This window comes from Hyperolius riggenbachi, chromosome 9 (genome assembly GCF_040937935.1).
Source record: "Hyperolius riggenbachi isolate aHypRig1 chromosome 9, aHypRig1.pri, whole genome shotgun sequence".
NCBI classification, from domain to species: domain Eukaryota; kingdom Metazoa; phylum Chordata; class Amphibia; order Anura; family Hyperoliidae; genus Hyperolius; species Hyperolius riggenbachi.
In genome coordinates, this window is record NC_090654.1 from 164,261,151 (window position 1) to 164,287,412 (window position 26,262).

Genomic DNA, 26,262 nt, shown 5'->3' on the forward strand with positions numbered 1-26,262 from the left:
ATAAAATCCAACTTTCGGATCAATCATTTTTCTTGTTCCAATCGACCAAAGAATCATATAAATTTGCACCAGAAGCGGGGCAGTTTTCTATACAATTCAATCATAAAAAGTGTGTCAAAAGATCAAACCTGAAGGAAAAATTGTACCACGAGCACCTTTACAGGAATACCTTGTGACACAGGAATGTGACATGGCGAAAAAGGCTACACTGAAAGGTTGAAGCAGAATATCTCCTTAAACGACCCATGAGCTGTGTGGAAAGGGCTCAAGGACGTCACCAACAGGGCTGTGGAGTCGGTACAAAAATCCACCGAATCAGACTCCTCAGTTTAGGATTCCACCGACTCAGACTCCTCTAATTTGCATATTACAATCTTGTTGATTGAAAGTATGTAACATAAAAATTTGTCTCTTAACTGCCAACGCTTAGGAATTTTAAAAGACAACTAAAGTGAGAAGGATATGGAGACTGCCATATTTATTCCCTTTAGTCAGACTAAAACTAGTCCTTGGTAAGAGTACTTGTAAAAGGTACAGACCGGAACAAAGAAAATCTATTAGGCCCTAGGCAATGTAACTGTGGGTACATGTAAGAGTGATGTGCAGGTACTCTGCAGGGGAATGAGGAGATTCTTCCTCTATTACACATTCTTCATGCACAATCTGATCCAGGTTTATGGGTGATAGACAACACCTCTGTGTACAATGTGCACAACATTCTCAGTGGATTCCCTGCAGCTCTGTGGGGAGTGCATATGCAGAGTATAGTACTACTGTGTAACAAAGTAAACGTGAGACAGATAAAATTAAAGTTTTATACATATCTGGGGCTTCCTCCAGCCCCCTTCAGGCTAATCAGTCCCTCGCTGTCCTCCTCCGCCACCTGGATCTTCTGCTATGAGTCCAGGTACTTGAGCCAGTCTGGCGTAGTGCGCATGCACACACTCCGCCGCTGGGAGCGTACTACACCACGGCAGCACTATTGCGCAGGTGCAGAATGCTCCTGGCTGTAGGAGCAGCACGTGGCCGGACTGCGTTGACTGGCTGAATTACCAGGACTCATAGCAGAAGATCCAGGTGGTGGAGGAGGACAGCGAGGGACTGCTTGGCCTGAAGGGGGCTGGAGGAAGCCCCAGGTATATATAAAACTTTTCTTTTCCATCTCAGGTACCCTTTAATTCGTAGTCACCAAACCAAATTTTAACAACATATTAAATGATTTGATTTCATGAGCAAAGGGAGTGCATACATTTGCATACACCAGCATCAACGCAGAATTATTTCCATCTCATTGACCATCTCTATTAGTGACACAGCTACACATCAGGCTTTATTCTTACAGCATAGATGTTATTTAGTGTATATATAAGAGATTCCTGTGTACACATCATATATACTGTACAGTAACAATGAGATATGTATACCTGACTTTAAAAATACGGGGGCTGCTTTATTGAAGCAGTTCAAGTAACTAATTTTGATTGGTTTATTTCATTTTTGTGGACTAAGCACATCTATTACTGTATATATAAATTATTTGTGATGACTATTATCTGAGAAATAGAACATTTTATCATATTTTCTATTTTAATTACAGTTTAAATTCATTAGGAGTCGGATTCGGTGCATTTTTTCCCCCCGACTCCAGGCACCCAAAATTGCTCCGACTCTACAGCCCTGCCTACAAAACACATTTCCATTACCATTTGCAGATAGCCATAGATTTCTAGAACTTTCACAAAATGTCACCTGTATCTTCCATGCAACCATAGCAACTGTGTTCAGTATGCATAAATGACCTGCCTTAATCATCGTCCATCAGATACAGTAAATAGCTCCCCGTTTTCAACAAAACTAAGAACAGTGCTTGAAATCAAATTGCAGGCATCCCTGAACTAAGATTTCACCTTTGATAAAAATGCACAACTAAAAGGATGCAAAGAGCTTGATTCAAGCTCCTTGTTATTACAAAATAAAGGCTGTAACGCGTTCATTGAAAAACTGAAGCCATTCATGTTTTTTTCTCTGGCAATGATGAAAAATCTGGAATCCTGAATAAAATCTAAATTATGGACATTCATTCTTCCTGGCAGACGCCACATCCTGGGCAGCTGGCTGCATTCATGAAAGATTCTGACTCAAATTTCAGAGCAATATTCCTGTATAGATGAAGGATAACAAAATATTGCTTGTTTTATAACTGCCCACATGAGAAAAACAATAGAAGAGTACATACAGCAGCAAAACAAGACCTGGATGACCAGTTTAAATGGCAAACGATGCTCATGATTTTGGTCCCAAGAGCTATATAAGTAACCTTAGGCACACACAGAATCTAAAGCCTCGTACATACATGTGAGGGGACAGCAGGGATCCTTGGGAGGCAGTTCAAGTCAAAGTTCTGTACAGTTCTGTTGTTACGGAGGGGAAAGCAGGATAATGGTAAGACGCAAAATGGAGTAGTACAGAGGAAGCGGGGCAGGTGGGAGGACCATGCCTTCAGCCTGCGATTGGCTGAGACAAGCCAACAGTCTGATTTCTCACTGGTGCATCGAAGGAGATCAGGGCTGCTGTACACAGATTATGCTACATTCTTGGCAGTGGTTCCCTTGGCCAAGAAGCATTTAGCATCTAGAAAAGTCTCAAGTGTCCATGCAATTTATCTGGGACCCTAAATAACAGAGCAATGTCGGGAAACTGATCGCAACCAATAAGATTTAAGATATCAGGAGTTTTTCTCAGGTGAAGTATCACAGGCCTTCTTATCATGGTAGTGTTCTTTGAGTCGCAGCTTTCTGAAAAATTCCTCCATATCTCCACAGAGTGCAATCCTGTCTATCGGTCTCGCAGGGCAGAATGACAGGCCTTTGGACAGTACTGACATTTCAGCTTCAGTAGCCTGATAAGAGGAAAGATTAATTACACCTGTGGGTAGCTCTTTTTCTGCTGCTTGTGCATCCAGGAGTCCACTCTTAATTTTACGTCTCTGAAGTATTTTCTTTTTGTTGTTAATTAGGAATCTCTGTAGATTCCTATAGAAGGTTTGTAGTATTTCCCATGCTCCGGTGGGGTCATCATTCAGAGACCATTTCAGGCTCTGTACCTCATCCTTTGTAATCCTCCTATGGTTATAGCAGACTTTTATAAGGTTATTCCGTATTCTCTCCGAGCAGATTTCTTCTGCAAACCTGCTATTGTATGTATGCAGGGTGGGATTCTGTATCCTTAGTTCTTGAGGTATAAGTTTTTCCTTTTTGCATGTAGTCAAGAAAAAGAGGTTGCTGTCCAGTTGTGCAAGTTTCTTCAGGGCAGTGGCGTAGCTACAAACCTCTGGGCCCCGATGCGGAATCTGGATGTGGCCCCCCCCCCCGGCAACAATAGCCCCCCCCCCCAGCAACAACAGCCCCTCCTCCCCCGGCAACACCCGACACACACACATATCCGAATCCCTATAGCCAGCTATAGGTCCCCCCAGTATAGGTAGCCAGGCATAGGTAAGCCAGTATAGTTGCCCCCGGTATAGGTTAGCCAGGTAGGTGCCTCCAGCATAGGTAGCCAGCATAGTTGCCCCCAGTATAGGTTAGATAGGCAGGCGCCGCCGGTATAAGTTAGATAAGTTAGACAGGTGCCCCCAGTACAGGTTAACTAGGTGGGTGCCTCTAATATAGGTAGCCAGAATAGTTGCCCCCAGCATAGGTTAGATAGGTAGGTGCCCCCAGTATAGGTTAGTTAGGTAGGTGCCTCCAATATAGGTAGCCAGTAGTTGCCACCTGCATAGGCTAGCTAGGTGCCCCCAATACAGGTTAGATAAGTAAGTGCCCCCAGTATAGGTTAGATTGGTAGGTGCCCACCAGTATAGGTTAGATGAGGTAGGTGCCCCCCAGTATAGGTTAGATAGGTAGGTGCCCCCCAGTATAGGTTAGATTAGGAAGGTGCCCCCCAGTATAAGGTTAGATTAGGTAGGTGCCCCCCAGTATAAGGTTAGATTAGGTAGGTGCCCCCCAGTATAAGGTTAGATTAGGTAGGTGCCCCCCAGTATAGGGTTAGATTAGGTAGCTGCCCCCCAGGATAGATTAGGTAGCTGCCCCCCAGGATAAATTAGGTAGCTGCCCCCTCAGGATAGATTAGGTAGGTAGCTGCCCCCCAGGATAGATTAGGTAGCTGCCCCCCTGACTGCACACTGACTGTGACAGACTGGCAGCTCTCTCGAGTCTCTCGACAGTCACAGCTCTCTAGGTAGATGGGAGGTGCTAGGACTGCCGCTGCCAGCCAGAGATCAGTGAGTGAGGGCTGAGGGAGGGGGGCAGGGGGCTGTACAGGCTGCGGAGAGTGATGTCTCAGACAGTCGTCTCACTCACCGCAGTAGATTAGAGGCCAGCCAGCACCAGGGGGGAGAGAGTGAGTGACGTCATTAGTCACAGACAGTGACATGAGTCATCTCGCCAGACGCTCCGCCGGCCGTCGCTAATGACTGTGCTGTTGTCACTGCTGTGACTGTCTCTGCTGCTGACGCTGGGGAGGAGGGAGGCGGAGCCAGCCGAGGGAGAGAGGGAGAGAATCTTCTGCACTCTGCTCTGCCGGAGCCGGCGCAATTAGTAAGGAATGGATGCCGGCGGCCCGGCAGCACCCACACAATCTAGTACCATACATTATGCAAACAGGGAGGGGGGGCCCGGCGGCCGGGCCCCCCCTCAAGGCTTCAGGCAGCGGGCCCAGTCGCCAATGCGACCTCTGCGACCTCTATTGCTACGCCCCTGCTTCAGGGCTTTCTTTAGCTCCAGGAAAGTGCGGTACATTGCGGTATCTTCAAGCATAGTAGTAGCAGTAGAGTATTGTATCGTGTTAGCCATCAGTAAAAGCCATTTTCGCGATTGAAATCGCGGCCGCCTCCGATTTCGATCACAAAAATATTGAAAACTAAAAGGCGTAGAGCGGAGGTTTATATATCGTTGGAAAGAGGAGAAAGAGCGCTTCAAAAAATGGTATGCATCTTTCCATAGTTGCTTGTATTACACAGGACGACTTTTTCCAGCTGAATGGAGCTGCCAACGTTGGGGAAAAGTCGTCCTGTATAATACAAGTAACTATGGAAAGATGCATACCATTTTGAAGCCCTCTTTCTCCTCTTTCCAACGACACATAAACCGCCGCCCTACGCCTTTTAGTTTTCGATATTTTCGTGATCGAAATCGCAGCAGCCATGATTTCGATCGCGAAAATTGCGAAAACTAAAAGGCGTAGGGTGACGGTTTATATATCGTTGGAAAGAGGAGAAAGAGAGCTTCAAAATGGTATGCATCTTTCCATAGTTTCTGCACTGCTCGGAGTCCCTTTAAATCCTGTTTGCTTACAGGCTGATGGTACAGACAGCTATATACATGCAACATCAAAAGAAGATATAGATTTTTTTAAAGCATAAATACATGTCATTAAAGAGTGTCTGAAGCGAGAATAAATCTCGCTTCAGACCTCATAGATAGCAGGGGCATATGTGCCCCTGCTAAAACGCCGCTATCCCGCGGCTTAACGGGGGTCCCTGATCCCCCAAATCCCCTCCGTGCAGCGGGGGAGCGCTTCCGCATTGGGGCAGGGCTAACCGCCGTACCCCTGACTCATGCGCGTCTATCAGACGCGTACCTCCGCCTCTCCCCCGCCCCTCTCAGTCTTCCTTCACTGTGAGGCAGGGCTGCAGCCGTTAGCCCTGCCTCCAGGAAGAGCAAAATTTACGACCAAGTTGGTCGGTGATTTTGCAGGGGGGGGGGGGGGGGGGTTGGGGGTGAAGGGACCCCCATTTAGCCGCGGGATAGCGGCGTTTTAGCAGGGGCACACATGCCCCTGCTAACTATGAGCTCTGAAGCGAGATTTATCCTCGCTTCAGTCTCTTTAAGAAGCCTTAAGTGAAACAGAACATCTAAATGGGGTGGGAGGTTGTTAGCTGAGATACGAATCCTTGTTTACACCAGGCGCCCAAATGACTCACTGAGCACCGCTATAGCTGTAATTCCTATAATTGCCTATGGTGGCACTGGATGCGCCCAAGTCTCCACTGCTGTTTTTATAACGCTCCATGTACCCTTGGAGGTGGGGTTAGATTGGAGGGAAAAGAGAAAAATAGTGTAGATAGGCTTTTTAATTTCCATTTAATGTGTCAGTGCTACCAACATTTAGTTATTAAAATGTTACTTTCCAATTAATTTGCAGCCAAATTTATATTTTTAAATCTGACTATAGATTCCAAGTCCACTTTGCAAGTCTGGCTGATTTCTGTACACTCTCTGAAGTCTGGATTGCTTGTAACATTCCTTCTTCCTGCATGAAGAATTATTGACACTGCATAGAAACCCTTGTAAGCAAATTTTCCAAAACTACTCGAATTTAGTGATCAGCAGCTTTCACACTCCCATCTAAGGCCTATAACCCACGAGTACGAGTACAAGTACGTTACTAAGCTATTTCTAAGCGCTCTTGCTATCTTGCTAATGTAATGATATGGGTGTGATCCCACTTGAGCCATGTGATTTTATAAAAATCACCCATAGCATTGTATTAGCAAGAGTTTTTCAAATCCCTAGAGCTAAGAAAAGGCTGCTAGTGAGTTTGAGCACTAAAAGCATTTTTTTTTTTTGGGAACAGGCGCCAGAAGACGTTGCTTTAGGTAGTGAGTACATAAACAAGGTAAGCTAGCTGAAAGATTTCTTACTAACCCTAATTTATAGAGTTGTACTGACAGCAGTGCTTTTTTTAATTTAACCTCCCTGGCGGTACGCAGTTTCAGATGCTGCATCCGCGGGAGGATTTTTTAAAAATAAAATTTGATCCTAATGCTTAAGCTAGTACTTTGCAAGCTAACTGTGGCCCCCAAGTCCCCCGGCACTTCTCCGGTCCCCCCGATCGCCGCCGGCAATATTTACCCGTCCGTGGTCCCGCGAGAGCCGCATCTTCACCCTTTAGCTTCAGTTGTCGCTAGGGCGACGATCGGACATGATGTCATGTGCAGTCCCAATCCTCCCCATAGCGAAGCCTGGAGCTGATTGGGAGGCTGTGCCATTGCGGGATCCCTGGGGGGGGTACATATAACGGTGGCGATCAGGGAGGGCGGAGGGACTTGGGGGGCATCGTTAGCTAGCAAAGTGCTAAGCTTAAGCATATTTTTCAAATTTTATAAAAAAAAAAAAAAAAAACTCGGGGGCCATGCGATCCTCTCTGGCGGCTAGCCCGAACGTAGGTCAGGCTTACCGCCAGGGAGGTTAAGAAAAGTAGAGTTTCACTTTAAATACTGTAAGTATAAATGATCTTACCCTTTAATTATGTTGTCTGTGAGATCTACTAAAGTATGAGTTTATTCCAAAGTGCCAATGTCGCATGAGGTGATGGTACATTAGTTTATTGCAGAAACAGGTTTTAGTCTGCTTCACAATGTGTTCATTGTAAATTATAGATCACTGGGTTGAAAAAATTCATCAATTACATTATCTATTCCACTACAGCTAAGGAGGAAGGAAAGTAATTGGACAGAGCTGCAAGAGAAAAGGAAATGTGCTGCACATCATCCATCATATAGAAGGGAGTGGGGCCTTTATATACAATGCAAACACGGCAGTGCTAAGATTACCTTTCCAAACAATCAAAGCATCATGGAATACGGAAGACAATTAAAAAACTAATTGAGCTTCCTTATTGGGAGTGCAAGCATCTGGTAGTGTGTTTAGTACCCAACGCATGTACGCAGTCCCCTACAGAAAGCAGTTTATTGAGGTTAAAGCAAATGCACATCTAAATGACTAGCAATATAAATACTGTAGCAATGTTATTTCTAAATCAATATTCTAATCGGGGGATTAGTAACCAACCAAAGGCCACATGGCACAACAGATTTTTTTATTTATTTATTTATTTTTTAAGCAAATTTCTAACCCAAATCTTGTTAGAATCGGATGAGATGGTCACCACAACAAATGGTTTTGTGCTAGCTAGCACACTACAAAATCACCAGTCTAGTCTGTTGCTCGCCTATCCCTAAGCAATATTTATAGTGTTAGGGCATTCTGATGGCTGTGTCAACAGATGTTTTCTTAAAGCAAGCCTGAATTGAAGATAAACTAATGACATAAATGTATCTATAGTCCTAACCCTGAATACAACTTTCCTGGAATCTCATTTTGTATTAAAAATGTTTTGTTTTTTTTGGTTTTGCATTTCAAAGAGACATGTGGGAAGCTTTATAATGTTGTTCAATTCCCATACACACAACTCTAGAACTATTGAACAGATAAGTTAAATTCCCTGCAACGAGACATGTTTTCTCAGCCACACAGGAGTGTTCCTCTAAGTCCAAGTATCTTAACGTGTGGTACGTGTACCCCAGGGGGTACTTCTGATGGTTCCAGGAGGTACTCGGGCTTGATATACTCAAAGAATACAAAGTTTAGAGTTTCAGAAAATGATAAATCTTAAACACCAAATTAGTATTTTAACTAAAAAATGGAGACCGAGAGCCCAATATAGTGTAGTAGGTTTTGGAAATTGAAGCAATTAGAAACGTAAGTAATATACTTACAAACCAGGGTTACCCTTCAGGCAACCACTGTATAAGCAGGTGGGGAGATTAGGCCTGTCCCCACTCAGGGCTAAGATGTCGCTCTCTGTAGATAGAAGAAAAAGGGTTTTTCACCCTTCCACCAAGGGTGGATGGCTTGATATACGGAGGTACAGAGGCGCCAAAAGAATAACATTTACTAAAAGGTTAAAAAGTATTCGGGTGGCGGTGGTGGTCCGGCAACACCCAAAAACTTGATGCGAATTAATTATGCAAATGCAGTGCTAGGGGCAGGAATTGCAGTAGGGGCGTGATTGACTGGCTGTATGTCAGTCTATAGGAATCGTACAGGGGGCGGGGATGTGCAAGATAGAGGCAGGGTATTGACAATAGGGAGAATGCTCCGAGTAGTGAGCGTTCCCACTACCCATTGCGGCGTGACGCGTAGCCATTCTAACACACCTGACCCTCCTACCACCGAGCGGTGTTCCTATTGGTCATCTGCTGCCCTCCCACACACCCGACCCTCCCATCTCGGAGCATTCTCCCTATTGTCAATACCCTGCCTCCATCTTGCACATCCCCGCCCCCTGCACGATTCCTATAGACTGACATACAGCCAGTCAATCACGCCCCTACTGCAATCCCTGCCCCTAGCACTGCATTTGCATAATTAATTCGCCGTCCTTATCCAATTTGCTCCCTATAAAAATACCTCATTTTCCACACTACAGCACAGAGGTGCCAAGCTCGTAATGGACCCCACGCTGGTAAGTGCTACTTTTCATCTATTGTATTTCTATCACTACCTTTGATTTATACCTTACGTGTGAGCAATACCTGGTCAATCTGAATCTGTCATTTCCTTATAGATCAATGTCAACCTGTCCATTAGCTAAACACTCGGCCAGATCCAGCATCATCCATGTTTTCCAATTGCTTCCCCTAGTCCGGTAGTCTCTTCATATTCCCCCCTCACTAGCAGTTACACTAAACTTGTCCGTTTTTTTCTATATCTAACTCAAGATCCCCTGACCCACATAACGTTACATTACTTCTTCATTCTCCTGTATATAAAGACATATTACCCCCCCCCCCCCCATTAGCCCATATATATGTTTTAACACAGCAAATCCATATACAGCGTTCTGATATGCTTTGTGCTTCTGTCATATTTTTAGTGTGATACTCCAGTAGTTCATTGCCTGATGAAGAGGGATGTTGCCCGTGAAATGCGTTGCAGTTCTTGTTTAGGAGTATGTGAATAAATTATTGCATCTTCAATCAACAGCATCGAGTCTGTTTTTGGGTGTTGCCAGACCACCACCGCCACCCGAATACTTTTAAACCTTTTAGTAAATGTTATTCTTTTGGCGCCTCTGTACCTCCGTATAGTATTTAAACTAAATAAAAGCAATAGTAAATGCTTGGAGATTGCTTAGAACCAATTATCATGTACTACGTTTAAAGGGAACCTAAACTGAGAATGATGTGAATTTTTCCCTTTAAAATAATACCAGTTGCCTGACTCTGATGTTGATCCTGTGTATCTACAATACAATACAATACAATACAATACAATAACATTTCTATATCGCTTTTCTCCCATAGGACTCAATGCACTTAGGCTCTCTCAGATTCAGTAATTAGTAGGATGAAGTATTCACACAACAAAAGTTATATTTCTGCAAATGCCAGACTGAACAGGTGGGTTTTCAGTCTGGATTTAAACACGTCCAGGGATGGGGCTGTCCTGATCTGTTGAGGTAAGGAGTTCCAAAACGTAGGGGCAGCATGACAGAAGGCTCTGGGACCAAAAGTTTCCAAGTGGACTCTGGGTATGACTAGATTATTAGAACCTGTGGATCTGAGAATGCGGGGATTGCTACGCAGCTGTAACATATCTTTCATGTATCCAGGGCCTAGATTATTCAGGGATTTGAATGTCAGTAGGCCGATCTTGAATAGGACCCTCCATTCTATAGGTAGCCAGTGAAGGGAATGCAGGACTGGCGTTATGTGGCAGTGACAGGGTTGGTTGGTTAGCAGTCTGGCAGCAGTATTCTGTATCAGCTGTAGGCGGTGCAAGACCTTTTTTGGAAGGCCAGTGTAGAGAGCATTGCAGTAGTCCAGTCGGGATGTGATGAAGGCGTGGACTAAGGTTGGCAGATCATCTGCGGATATGAGGTGCTTGATTTTTGCAATGTTCTTCAGGTGAAAATAGGATGATTTCACCACCGCAGAGATTTGAGTTCTGAAGTTTAAATCCCCATCAATTAGAACTCCCAGGCTACGCACATGATCAGAGCTGCGTAGATCCGTGCCTCCTATTCCCAGTGGTGAAGACTGCAAGTTAAGTTGTTTTGTTATCATGCTCTGCCCTCCAATCAGAAGGACTTCAGTTTTGTCTGCATTTAGTTTCAGCCAGTTGTCATTCATCCATTGCTGTAGTTCACGTAAGCAGGCGTTTATAGTTAGAGTTGGGTCTGTCACACCAGGCTTGAAGGAAAGATATAGTTGGGTGTCGTCTGCATAGCAGTGGTATGTCAGGCCATGTTTTTGGATTCGTTTTCCCAACGGTAGCATGTAAATCGTGAAAAGCAGGGGAGAGAGGATTGAGCCCTGGGGCACCCCATACTTAAGTGTTACAGGGGTGGACAGGAAGGGCCCCATAGACACTTTGTGGGTTCTGCCACTCAAGAAGGATTGGAACCACTGAAGTACTATGCCATCAATGCCGCAGTATTCCTGTAACCTGTTTATCAAGATGTCATGGTCAACTGTGTCAAAGGCTGCAGAAAGGTCTAGCAGTATGAGGATCGAGCACTCTCCTCTGTCTCTTGCCATGAGCAGGTGGTTGCATATTTGGATGAGGGCAGTTTCAGTGCTGTGGTGTTTCCTGAAGCCAGACTGGAATGGGTCATAACTGTTATTTTGTAGGATTCTGGCTTCTAGCTGGAGGTATACAGCTTTTTCAATTAGCTTGCTCAGAAAGGGGAGGTTAGAGACAGGTCTGTAGCTGTATACTTTTAGCCACAGCCCCTGACCAAGCATGCAGATCAGGTGCTCTGACTAAAGTCAGACTGGATTAGCTGCATGCTTATTTCAGGTGTGGGATTCAGCCACTACTAAAGCCAAGGAGATGAACAGGACTGGCAAGCAACTGGTATTGGGGGGGGGGGGGGGGGTCAAAGGTAAAGGGGTTTTTTCTTTCCTTTTTGAACTTCTGGATAGGAGGGAGGATAACCCTATCCTGGGCTTTTTCAAGGAGACATTTGTCTGCCGAGGCGGAAGACACCGACGCGCAGAAATATGTGACCTGGTACTCTCCAGTAGCAGCCAGGAACCTGCAAGGCAACATCAAGAGGAGAACCAGAGAGTAAAGTCAAAGGGACATTTAATTCAGTCCCCTCTAGATGGAGAGTTGCAAGTGGTCACTTTAACCGACACATCCATACCAGAATGCTGTCTTGCACTACTCAAAAAGGGTCTGGGTTTCTCACCCACACAGAACTTTGACTATGTAGACTTTTTCATTGACCTATATAAAACCACAAGAAAGATGATGATCAACCAGCTTTATCAGAATGGGGAGGAAATAGAGGGGCTCCAAGGAAAGGTGATGGAGGCCCAACTTCGGCAACGAGCCCCATGTCCACTTTAGTCCCATGGTGGACTGGGACCCCGCCGAAATAGAGGCAATCTGGATACTGGAGGAGCTGTGGGAGGAGGGAGGTTCATGCCATACAGGGGAGGAGGGCACTGTGTCTATACTTGAACTCTCTCTAGGGCACCCTAGAAATTTCCGGGCCTGCAAATCAACATGGCCAATACCCATTCCCCCTGGTTTGCCTACGGACCAGTTTTTTCACCAGGTCGCCGCAGAAATGAAAGCACTGTTATGATCGAGCCCCCAACAATTTAAACAAAAACGACAAGGCAGCCATTAGATGGCTACAACATCGCGACCTGGTGATAAAACAGTCCGACAAAGGGGGGAATGTGGTGATCATGTCCAGCGAATTTTACACAGAAGAGGCGTATAGGCAACTCGACAATCTTGTCTATTATGCCAGGTTGGCAAACAACCCCACTTCCAGGTACCAGTCGACTCTCTGCACTTTGCTAAGGCGGGGATTTGAAAAAGGGTACATGTTGCAGAGGTTGGAAGTTGACCTACTCCCAGTGTCCCTCCCCCCAACACCCTCGTACCACCTTCCCAAATTACATAACTCCACAGAGAATCCCCCAGGACGACCTATCGTCTTGGGGTGCGGCTCACTCACGGAACAATTGTCCCGATTCCTGGACCACCTGCTGCGTCCCTTGCTCGTGGGGGTTCCGGCTTACCTCGCCGATACTGTAGACATGATCAATCTTGTCAAAAACATAACATGGCAACCGGGCTATAAATTAGCCACGATTGACGTGGAAAGTCTCTACAGCAGAATACCGCACGAGGAGAGAATAAGAGCGGTCCGAAGGTTTCTGGACAGAACGAACAAAGACGAGGGGTACAAGGATTTCTTGTGCGATTGTCTGAAATTTGTTCTGACGCACAATGCGTTTTTGTTCGATGGAAGGTGGTACCACCAGACCTCCGGGACGGCCATGGGGACCTCTGTGACATGTACCTACGCTGGCCTGTGCTGGCCTGGGGCATGGGCGGAGGACTATGTGATGAGCCCAAGGAACTTGTTCAGACGCAACATCAAAACTTCGGCCCGCTATGTGGATAATGTGCTGGTGGTATGGCGGATGGCGGATGAGTTCCTGGCATTCGTGGACTTCCTGAACAACAATCAGGTAAATATGTGCTTTACCTCGGAAATAAGTGATAAATCCATCAGTTTTTTGGACTTGAAGATCAAGCCCGATGGAATCAGCCTGATATTTGCGGGATTCAGGAAGTCCACATCTGTAAACTACCTGCTGCACAGAGACAGCTTTCACCCAGTGCACGTCAAAACCTCCCTGACATATGGCCAGTACTTATATTTAAGACGGAATAACTCAAGTCTGAATACTTTTGAAAAACAGTCGCAGGATCTTACTGCACGCCTGGAATCTAGGAATTATGACAAATGCCTCCTTGAAAAAGCCCAGGATAGGGTTAGGAATAAAGATATGACCTCCCTCCTATCCAGAAGTTCAAAAAGGAAATAAAAGAACCCCTTTACCTTTGATTACACCCCCATGTCGAGAAAGTTGACACAGATAATAAAGAAAAATTAAGCAGTAATTACAACAGATCCCACTCTCCAGAAGGTTTTTCCTGACCCCCCAGAATTGCATTTAGAAGGGCCCCCACTTTGGGAGACATTCTCACCCGGAGTGAATTTTGCTCACTGACAGTTCACAGTTGGTTAACAGTTGGGCACCCCAAAGGTAACCACAGGTGTGGCAACTGTAAATATTGCCCCTACATGTGGGAGGGCACAAACTACCGCATGGGTGGGGTTCAGTGGGAAGTAAGAGCATTTTTTACCTGTTAAACAAAATTTGTCTCATATGTTCTATTTTTCCCCTGTAACTTTTTTTATGTGGGCAAAACCACTCGACCATTGAAGGAAAGAGTGGGTGAGCACCTACAATCTATCAAGTTAGGAAGAGGTTGCCCCCGGCTCATTGAACACGTGAGAGAGGTTCATGGGGGGGGGGGGGTGAAAGCTAGTTGTTTGCGATTTGCAGGCCTTTTACATGTCACTCCCTCCCCTAGAGGGGGCGACTGTGATCGTGAACAGACCCGACGAGTTAGTCTGCGCACTGAAGCCATGGGACTGATTGGTCTCAATGACAGATTGGAACTGTCCTGTTTATGGGTGTCAGGTCCGAGCATTCCTAGATGAACAGTTTCCTAGAAAGTGGATTGGTCGTCGTGGGCCAGTTGAATGGCCCCCCCAAGGTCTCCCGATCTGACCCCCTTAGACTTATCTTTGGGGTCATCTGAAGGCAATGGTCTATGCTGTGAGGTTACGAGATGTGCAGCACCTGAAACTACGGATATTGGAAGCCTGTGCTAGCATTTCTCCTGCAGTGTTGCTATCAGTGTGTGAAAAGTAGGAGAAGAGGGTTGCATTGACAATCACAATGGGCAGCACATTGAACACATTTTAAGTACACCATTTTTTCTAGTGAAATTCCCAATAAGTTTGAGGTGTCACATGTCCCTCTTTCTTTTGAAAAAACAAAAGTTGGATTAAAAATGGCCAATTTCAAAATGGTCGCCATGGTCACCACCCATCTTGAAAAGTTTCCCTCTCACATATACTAATGTGCCACAAACAGGAAGTTAATATCACCAACCATTACCATTTTATTAAGGTGTATCCATATAAATGGCCCACCCTGTACATAGGCAAGACTACGAGAAACTTTCAACGTCGCATGTATGATCATGTTAATGATTTTTGAAAATCATAATTTTGGAACTCCAGTCACGAGACATCATAGCATGCAATAAGAATCCTTCCAATCTTATATTTTTCAGTCATGTGGATCGTGTACATCCGCCAGTGAGAGGTGGCGATTTTGATAAATTGTTATTCCAACCTGAGTGTCGCTGGATTTTTGATTTAAAAGCTTCTAATGCCACTGGTCTTAATGACAGCTTGAAATATGCACAGTTCCTATAATTGTCCTACTGGGGTTGAGTAGGGGGGGGGGGGGGTTCTTCCTGTTGCGCACCGATGGGATTGGTTGTGGGGAATGTGTCCCCTTTTTAATGTAATTGTTTTATTGTATATATGTATAATACGACTGTTCCCCTTCAACAGTCCATTGTACCAGGTGGAGCCGGAAATGGGGTTTCCATTGGGGGTTTTCCTCCATACATCATCTCGGAAGATTAGCATTTGTTTTCCCCCTTGCGATGTACTGTGAGCCTCCTTCCGGCCTTACCTGTTTACTTAACCCGGCAAAGTTGCTATGCAATCCACGATAAAATTATTGTGGCAGCTTGCGTCCCACCTTTGTTGCCGGGTTATCCCTTCCGGACCGCAGTGGCGCTTTGGGCATGCTCCAACTGGTGGATTTCTGGTTTGGGAGGGCAACCGTGGAACGCAGTAGCCACGCCCCTTCCTGTGATGCGGTGGGGCGTTCCCGGCGTGGACACCTTTAAGAGCTGTTACTAAACAGGAAGAGACAAGACTCAAACCCAGGTCTCCTGTGTTAGAAGCAGAGCTCTTAACTAGTACACTATCCAGCCCACTGGACCTTTAAATTCAACATCTTGTAAAAATCCCCCCATTCTGTGCACATGAGCATTGGCCTGGTCCACTGTCATTTAATTCTCTGCCCTCCTGCCTAGCTCATCCTATCAGATGCATGGAGGGGAAGACAGAGCTCACCAGCTGACGTTTCACATCAGTACTTGTGACGAGGAGGTCACAACGTAGAACAAGACCTCCGATGAGTAGTTATTCAGGAAGTATTATAGCCAGATCACCAGCGTTACATCCAGGAAAAACAGAACTCTGCTGTAAGATAGTCTATGACTGCTTCTTTAGTAACGGGTGCACCTTAAAGTAACATGTACTTTAAAAAAAAAAAAAATGTACAGGAAACTGTATACTATGTATACTGGACAACTGAAATGAGAAGAATATGGAGGCTGCCGTATTTATTTCCTTTTAAACAATACCAGTTGCTTGGCAGCCCTTCTGTTTTATTTGACTGCAATAGTGTCCGAACCCTACCAGAAACAAGCATGCAGCTATTCTTGACAGATCTGACAATGTCAGAAACACCTGATCTGCATGTGCTTGTTCAGGGTCGATGGCTAAAAGTATTAGAGGCAGAGGATCAGCAGGATAGCCAGGCAAATGGTATTCCTTAAAAGGAAATAAATATGGCCACCTCCATATCACTCTTGCTTCAGTTCTTTAAAATCCTTAACTTTTTCAGCTCGCAAGCTGCTTTATGGAACTATCCGGTCAAAGTGATCTACTGCACTACAGCAAACACCCCATCCTCCTCCCCCCCCCCCCCCCCCGAAAAAAAAGTAAAACACACACACATAATTGGGCAGAGTCCCACTTTCAAACAAAGTAATTAGGCAGGGCCCTCCATAAATATTCAAATATAGATCAGAGTCCCCCCTAAATCCACACATTTAAGAAGAATCTCCCCCTTAATCTTCCAACAATAATTGGGCAAGCTACCTCTCAAATCCTTAAATATAATTAATTAGTCATAGCTTCCCCATCCCAACATAATATAAGTAGATTCATACAATCACTCCCCCTCCCCCCAGTCCCCCTTCTCAAGCATAGTAACAGAGTCCCCCCTACAAAGTAATAAGACCCCCGCCACATAGTTAACCGTACCCCCAAATCCCTGGTGTCCATTATAAAAAATAACCACTTCTTGCTGTGTAGCTGCGCTCACACAGCGACTCGCCACCAACTCTTCTTCCTCCCTAAGCCACATGAACTGCTGGAAGGGGAGGGCCAAGGACGAAGGATGGTTATCTCCCATAGGAAGTGCTGGTGGGGGGAGACGCTGTCTCTCATTCAGTTGCGCCTCCCCTTCAGCCGCGCCTCTCCCCTTCAGCTGTGCCTCTCTCTTTGCCTCTCCCCTCAATTGTCTGTGTGCTGCTCTGCGTTGGAAAGCAGAGCAGCACAATTTAACAGAATGCAGCAGCCGCAATCAAGAGCAGTGCACCGGCAGTAAAATTTGACAGGCTGCTGCCGCGATCTACCTGATATTCGTTCGCGATCTACCGGTAGATCCCGATCTACATACTGGGCACCCCCACCTTAACAGTTAACACAAGCAAGGATACCCAATGTATATTATTGTAAGATGGATTTTATACATACCTGTGCATTTCATGTACCTACCTACATGGTATGTATGTGCAAATAAGTCATTTGTTTGATCTATTTTATTAACTTCATTATAATGTATGCTTCTAACTCATTTTTTTATTTTATTTTATTACAATCACAGGGGACTAATATGTTCTACAAGTGACAGTATGCACAAGTGCTGACAGGTCCAGTGTCTTGAGATGTCAGGGGATTCAGTATCTCTAGATACCTCCGCCTTTCCTTCCTGGCTTCTAGCACTAGAATGTTGGGCAAGATACAGCCAGTTCTGACAGTCTAGGTTTTATCGGTCAAGAGACAATTGAACAAGAGTTCATTGTGTTCAGTGCTCTACATCCGTGTTTGTACCCAGCTTAGCATTTATGTAGGCTTCTGTACATAAGATAAAGGATGTCACTAGAGTTCTGATAAGGTCTTATTTAAAGAGAACCCGAGGTGGGTTTGAAGAATATTATCTGCATACAGAGGCTGGATCTGCCTATACAGCCCAGCCTCTGTTGCTATCCCAAACCCCCCTAAGGTCCCCCTGCACTCTGCAATCCCTCATAAATCACAGCCACGCTGCTGACAAACAGCTTGTCAGAGCTGGCTGTGTTTATCTCTATAGTGTCAGTCTGCTGCTCTCCCCGCCTCCTGCAGAACTCCAGTCCCCGCCTGCATCCCTTCCCTCCCTGCTGATTGGAGGGAAGGGACGGGGGCAGGGACCGGAGCTATGCAGGAGGCGGGGGAGCAGCTGAGACTGACACTACAGATGTAAACAAAGCCTCACAGCATGGCTGTGAGTTATGAGGGATTGCAGAGTGCAGGGGGACCTTAGTGGGGTTTGGGATAGCAACAGAGGCTGGGCTGTATAGGCAGATCCAGCCTCTGTTTGCAGATAACATTCTTTAAACACACCTCGGGTTCTCTTTAAAGGAAAACTGTAGTATGGAGGCTGCCATCTTTACTCATTTTAACAAATTGCTTATTGTGTGGTTGTCTTTTAGATCATTTGACTTCAGTAGTTTCTAAGTTGCACATCTACAGTCACACATCAAGTATAAAGCCAATTAAGTCAGACTTGAGTTAAATCCCCCCTTCATTTTGGCTCGGTGGTTTAAAGTATTAGTGGCCAAGGATCAGTTTAACAGCTAAGAAAGTAGTATGGGTTAAAACTGCACAAACATGGTAGCCTTCACCTCCCTCACACTACAGGGGTCCTTTAAAGATAAGGAACCTTAGAAGATGAACTACCTTTGCTTCCTTATAGTCAGTTTAAGTTGTTTAGTATAGTTTAAGGTTCCAGATTTCCATTAATTGTTCTAGAAACTGCCCTCACCTCCTAAAGACTAAAGTGAAAGTATCACTCTCGAGTGAATCTCAACAGCCAGCTATAGCAAATTCATCATTTTTCAATGGTTGTCACTGTTTGCAGGAATTTGGTTTCAAGGTATGGATATACATTGGATACTGAAATAATTCTGCGCTCCTCACTGATCTCTCCACAATAGTAAGCTATCTTTGTTGGATCGCTGTGCAAATAGTGCGTGTCACTCTCACATAAATAATATTATCAAAACAGCAGAGCGCTCAACAACTCTTAGATCTATTACAATATTCAAGTCCTTTTCAAGCTAACAGCCAAAAAGTCCTCCCACAAATGCAGATCACTTCTATGTCTTCCACAGTCTTCATGCAATCCGATATTCCATCACTTATAAATAATATACGCTCACCAGAATAAATGGCCAATCAATCAAGATCAGCAAAACACGTGTTTGGCCCAGCCTGTGATCACTCTTCTATCTGTTGTCGCTCTTCTTATACTCAGTAGTCATGTAGGGAAAATAAACTTCAATAGTGTGATACTGTTAAGAACATAGGCATCTGCTTTTCACCAGTGCTCCCCTATTGACCAAAACTGTCACCAGCGTGTCTCCACCACCTTAGTAGGTAAGCCTCTCACCAGACTCTGTGGCCGACCCCTCACAGACCAGCAATTCAGCGTGTGTGTTACAAGTCTTTGCCTCCAGCATCAAGTTTTCCAAAACTCAAACAACGCTTGACATAGCATAATTCCGTTTATTCATAAAAAGCATTAAAAAGTAGTGCACTCACATGCAAGCCCCTGATGAGTCGGATGACGAAACTAGTTGGGCGTGGCCTGGAGAGCCGGTGAGACGCTAAGACCTCGAGGGGAAAGATACTTTTTACATGCGCATATTTTATGGAACACATGTGAGTGCACTACTTTTTAATGCTTTTTATGAATAAACGGAATTATGCTATGTCAAGCGTTGTTTGAGTTTTGGAAAACTTGATGCTGGAGGCAAAGACTTGTAACACACACGCTGAATTGCTGGTCTGTGAGGGGTCGGCCACAGAGTCTGGTGAGAGGCTTACCTACTAAGGTGGTGGAGACACGCTGGTGACAGTTTTGGTCAATAGGGGAGCACTGGTGAAAAGCAGATGCCTATGTTCTTAACAGTATCACACTATTGAAGTTTATTTTCCCTACATGACTACTGAGTATAAGAAGAGCGACAACAGATAGAAGAGTGATCACAGGCTGGGCCAAACACGTGTTTTGCTGATCTTGATTGATTGGCCATTTATTCTGGTGAGCGTATATTATTTATAAGTGATGGAATATCGGATTGCATGAAGACTGTGGAAGACATAGAAGTGATCTGCATTTGTGGGAGGACTTTTTGGCTGTTAGCTTGAAAAGGACTTGAATATTGTAATAGATCTAAGAGTTGTTGAGCGCTCTGCTGTTTTGATAATATTATGGATATACATTACTCGACGATGTGTGAAGACAGTAGTAAGATGTAAAATAGTCAATTATAGGTGTAAAAATCCTTTAAAACAGAACAACATGGTTTCTTAAATTACTAAAGCAATATATGAAAACCCAGTTCATCTGCTATATTTAGCATTCACTAACAAGTCATCTTTATAATACAGCAGCCACTTAAAGATGAAAAGACTTTAATCGTACTCACTGGGTCATCAGTCTGGCAATCCTCTGACAGTCATCCTTGTCATAAAACCAGATACTGTAAATGGACACTGGAAGAGATAGAAACACATAAAACACAAGATAAGAACCCCAACACCTCAAATATGTGTCTTCTCCAGTCACACAAGATAGCTGCAAACCACCCACAAGCTGTACAATACCAGATCACAAAACGTTTATTCTAGTTACATTTAAAGGACTACTGTAAGGGGGGGGGGGGGGGGGGGGGTGGGTAGGGAAAAAAAAAAGTTGAACTTACCCGGGGCTTCTAATAGTCCCCCGCAGACATCCTGTGCCTGTGCAGTCACTCACCCCCGAGCCTCAGTGTATTTCATTAAGATGTTACATTCTGATATAGTTTGTCTCGATAGGCCTTTTTTCCCCTGTATTGTTCTCATATTCTATAAAAGACTCTATAAAAAACTCCATCAGAAAGTTTTCCTAAATGCATAACTGGCGTAGGATCGCTTACTCATGATTTGGACTTGCCCTTGTATGTATGTATGTATGTATGTATGTATGTATGTATGTATGTATGTATGTATGTATGTATGTATGTATGTATGTATGTATGTATGCATGCATGCATGTATGTATGCATGTATGTATGCATGCATGCATGCATGCATGCATACATACATAATAAATAGGTGCTTATAAAATATATTCGAACACTGCAAATTGATTGCCACTGGGTTAGAGACTCTTCACCCATTCAGAGGTCTATAAATTAGGTTACCGATATATATGTGAGATAGCTACACCCCACTCCAAAACGACAGGTGTGTGGGGGGTATGATTAGCAAGGACCCTCATAGTTTTTAACCATCCTCTTAATGTTGGTGACATAATTGCCTCTAACAGATTATTAAATCTGCTCAGTAGAATTTACAAGCAACCCCCTAGTTGTCAAGGGTTCAGACGCCTTTATTACCCCGACAATAGGGAGAGGTTTTTATGCATACCTTTATTTTATTTTTTGTACGTTAATGGTCAAGCCTTAGAGCACATTAGGATGAATGATTCAGACAAGAGCAACACGTGATTTTTGTAAAATGCATTAACTACCTACAGGGATGTCTCAGTTTTCTCAGCATATGAATGTTGGCAGTATCTAAACTGTGACTCAGTTAAGACATTTAGTCAGAGTTGTAAAAGATGAGACATCGCAGGCTTTCAACTGCTATTCATCGAAGAGATTGATAAACACAACACATTACAAGTCTCAGCAAATCAGTACTATGTCAGGATGTCCCAGAGCTGTCAACATTGCATGAAGACAGCCAGTCCCACAAACTAATTTACTTCTCTAACGCTATTGGACCAGAATACAGCAGAATGAAAATTTGGGGAGCTTGCTCAAGCTCATATGCTACTACAGTTTAATACTAAACTAGTCATAAGAACAAAAACAAAAAAATCTTCAACTGTAGCATGTCTATGGAAGGCAAGATATTTGCAAGTCTTTCCATAATCACCTGCCCTATTTACATTTACCAGTTAGAAATGTGCTGCACTAAATGAGCATTCAAGACATAACCCTCTTATAACAACGGTTTGTGAGCAGACGTTTCCCACCTTATGAAAACCAATAACCTGTCAATTTTCAATCGCCAGGGCAATAGAACATTGACCAGTAAAGGCAGTTCTTTTGTAAAGCGATTTATCAACTTGGCCGGAGTGCAAAGCAAGCAAGGGCAATCCACAGTGGAAGCAACACACGAGCAGTGCATAACTGCGGCCTGCAATGTGTGGGCCACACTGGGAGACCTGTTAAGAAAATATGTTCCAAACACACCTACAATTTAAAGAACCCTGAGAAAATGGCGCACAGCATTGTGGAACACTTTGCAAAGGTAATAAAAGATAAGTACATGGGAGAAATCCAAATGGCTTCAAGTTCTATGGGATAGATAGCATTAAACCCAATTGGAGAGGGGGTAGTGTGATCAAGGCCTTTTCCTAATTGGAAATTAGATGGATTTATTAAAGGGAAACTGTAGGGGGGTCAGGGGAAAATGAGTTGAAGTTACTCGGGGCTTCTAATGGTCCCCCGCAGACATCCTGTGCCCGCACAGCCACTCACCGATGCTCCGGCCCCGCCTCCAGTTCACTTCTGGAATTTCCGACTTTAAAGGGAAGGTTCAGGGACTAGCTAAAAAAAATAAAAATCCATTTCCACTTACCTGGGGCTTCCTCCAGCCCGTGGCAGGCAGGAGGTGCCCTCGGCGCCGCTCCGCAGGCTCCCGGTGGCCGACCCGACCTGGCCAGGCCGGCGGCCAGGTCGGGCCTCTTCTGCGCTCCATGGTGCGTTCCACGCCGGCGCGCTGACGTCATCGGACGTCCTCCGGGCTGTACTGCGCAGGCTCAGTAGTTCTGAGCCTGCGCAGTACAACCCGGAGGACGTCCGATGACGTCAGCGGGCCGGCGTGGAACGCACCACGGAGCGCAGAAGAGGCCCGACCTGGCTGCCGGCCTGGCCAGGTCGGGTCGGCCACCGGAGACCACCGGGAGCCTGCGGAGCGGCGCCGAGGGCACCTCCTGCCTGCCACGGGCTGGAGGAAGCCCCAGGTAAGTGGAAATGGATTTTTATTTTTTTTTAGCTAGTCCCTGAACCTTCCCTTTAAAGTCTGAAAACCACTGCGCCTGCATTGCCGTGTCCTCACTCCCGCTGAAGGCACCAGGAGCGTACTGCGCAGGCCCAGTATGGTCTGGGCCTGCACCGTGCGCTCCTGGTGACATCAGGGGAAGCGGGGACACGGCAACGCAGGCGCAGTGGTTTTCAGACTTTAAAGTCGGAAATTCCAGAAGTGAACTGGAGGCGGGGCCGGAGCATCGGTGAGTGGCTGCGCGGGCACAGGATGTCTGTGGGGGACCATTAGAAGCCCCGGGTAACTTCAACTCATTTTCCCCTGACCCCCTTACAGTATCCCTTTAACTCCAACTGCCCTCCAATGGCCTGAATGCACATATTTTTGCTTGAACTGTTTCATTAAGGATGAATATGTATTGTATCACTTTTTGGATGATTAAAAGGGAGTTAATTACCTAAAGAGAGGGAAGCCTCAGGATCCTATTGAGGCTTCCCTCGGTGCTCTGATGTCCGCCATCGCTGAGCACGGCCCCCAGAAGATTTGCAACAAGTCATTGTTGCCAATCATATCAGAGCTGTGCACCTCCTCTTCTTGCAGAGTGGTCACACAGTAGCCGCACGAGCCCACATGCGCAGTAAGCCGGAGCCGCGGGCCCCATGCTACTTCATATGCACGGCTGTGCTCGCGTGTCTACTGTGGCCACACTGCAAGAGGAGCTGCATGGCCCTCGATTTGGAAAGGGGCCTCAATCAGCGATGGGGGACACCAGACCACTGAGGGAAGCCTCAATAGGATCCCGAGACTTCCTCTTCAGGTGAGTATCTTATTTTGATCCCAAGCTTTGTCTCAGGATTGCTTTAATGTTTTATTCCTACTGCTTTGCTATTTATTTGTACAACAGGAGACATTGGCGTGCTGCCAAGTTGCACCCAAAATACAAGTTGCACCCAAGTTGACCAGCAGCATAGATGTGCAGAGCCCACACATAGGCAGATTACACAACTTACATTAAAAACAGATACAGCAAAGGAGGACGTTGGCTTCAAGGACAGCCTGAGCACAGACTGTTCAATACTAGACTATTTGATTTAAACAATTTGTGATTACCGTTTTATTTTATACCAAGTTTTATACTAGGTTTTATTAATCGGTGGTAACGATTACAGCATTCTCCCTCTGCACGGTTATACCAGCCGGCTTATAGGGTTAACATTTTGCTAGGGAGGAGCAACCTGTATACATGGAGTCCTTTTGTACTGCAACCACACCCCCTGACGAAGGCCAACACCAAAAGTCGAGTCATGTGGATTGCAGCTTTATAGGATACGCTAAATAAACAAGAAGTTTCTCAGCAAGTGCATTACGTGGCACATTACTATATGCCACCACAGGGTGCACTATTTTTCTCTTTATCTCTCCCCTCCACGAGGAAGAGAGTGCGTACTTTGTATTGGCAAGCTGTGGGAGATGTGCTTTGGAACACAACAACCGCATGCACAGGCCGTGAGTCACGTGACCAGGAAGCACTGGGGCTGTGCAGCTATTTGATTGACTGGTGGACCGCTCTGGAATGTAGGTATTATCTGAAGCGCTGTATGACCGGTTGCTACACTGGTCTTAAGGTACTGTAAATCTTGACACACCAATGAGCATTGCCTGGTTGCTGACTCGCGCATTGCTGATAGAGTCCCTTTGCGCAAGGTTTATTCAGCCTGCTAACCACTAGGGATGATCAATGAGATGCAAATACTTCTGAAATTATGCACTCCTCCTGTGATCTGTGGTACTAGCTACTTATATCACTGTGCTGTAGTGACATCTTGTGAGGTTATTTTTATTTATTTTTTACAAAATTACTAGTGTTACCAGCAGTGTTGCCAACCTTTCACGTTATTTTTTACTGACAAATACCTAAAAATTTACTGTCAAAAGATTTTTTTTACTGACAAAACACCTTGTGCCGCGCCGAAAAATGGGCGTGGCCACGCAACAGAATGTAGGCGTGGTCATGGGTGGGGCCAAATATACAGGATTTTAATATTGCTGTGAAAGGTCTGCCAGGGAAGTTTGAGCTCTGCCATAGTGTTTCCCCCCCTTCCCCCAAAATACATGTAATCTTACAGCATTTCACCAAAAATCCATGTAATCTGGCAGAGGTTCTTCCAAAATACATTTAATCTGACAGCAGTGGTTCCCCAAAAATAGGTAGCCCCAGGTCTATAGGTGTCCCCAGAATAGGTTGCCAGGGGTATAGATGTGCCCAGAACAGGTAGCCAGGGGGAGAGATGTTCCCAGAACAGGTAGCCAGGGGTATATGTGCCCAGTATATGTAGGCAGGGGTACAGGGCCGGTTCTAGACTGGCACATATGAGGGGGCAGTCAAATGGGTAGGGGGCAACATGTTCGAGGAAATTTGCGGCGACTAAAGTGGGCATGGCAAGTAAATGCACATAATGAGAGACAGCGTTTCACCAGTAAATGCACATAAGAGACCGCCTTTCACCAGTAAATGCACGTAATGAGAGACAGCTTTTCACCAGTAAATGCACGTAATGAGAGACAGCTTTTCACCAGTAAATGCACGTAATGAGAGCTAGCTTTTCACCAGTAAATGCACATAATAAGAGACAGCTTTTCACCAGTAAAAGCACATAATGGCAAACAGCCAGTGTCCTCAGTATATGTAGCCAGCAGATATATGTGCCCAGTATATGTAGCCAGAGGTATATGTCCCCAGTATATGTAGGCAGGGTTATATGTGCCCAGTAGATGTAGCCAGATGTATATGTGCCCAGTAGATGTAGCCAGAGGTATATGTGCCCAGTAGATGTAGCCAGAGGTATATGTGCCCAGTAGATGTAGCCAGAGGTATATGTGCCCAGTAGATGTAGCCAGGGTTATATGTGCCCAGTAGATGTAGCCAGGGTTATATGTGCCCAGTAGATGTAGCCAGGGTTATATGTGCCCAGTAGATGTAGCCAGAGGTATATGTGCCCATGGGTAGCCAGGGTTATATGTCCCTAGTAGATGTAGCCAGGGTTATATGTCCCTAGTAGATGTAGCCAGGGTTATATGTGCCCAGTAGATGTAGCCAGATGTATATGTGCCCAGTAGATGTAGCCAGATGTATATGTGCCCAGTAGATGTAGCCAGAGGTATATATGTGCCCAGTAGATGTAGCCAGAGGTATATGTGTGCCCAGTAGATGTAGCCAGAGGTATACGTCCCCAGTAGATGTAGCCAGAGGTATACGTCCCCAGTAGATGTAGCCAGGGTTATATGTGCCCAGTAGATGTA

General features: G+C 45.2%; 1 protein-coding gene across 3 annotated transcripts in view; it reads right to left on the reverse strand.

The window, feature by feature from the left end:
- Nucleotides 1-26,262, reverse strand: part of DCP1A (decapping mRNA 1A) — a 168,230-nt gene that overhangs the window by 75,321 nt on the left and 66,647 nt on the right. For all 3 annotated transcript variants that reach the window (XR_011023994.1, XM_068253648.1, XM_068253649.1), the window contains one exon: nucleotides 20,355-20,421. Coding sequence is in view for 2 of the 3 variants with exons in the window: in XM_068253648.1 (XP_068109749.1) it covers nucleotides 20,355-20,421 (67 nt within the window). In the remaining variant the exon portion in view is untranslated. The remainder of the gene's footprint in view (nucleotides 1-20,354; nucleotides 20,422-26,262) is intronic.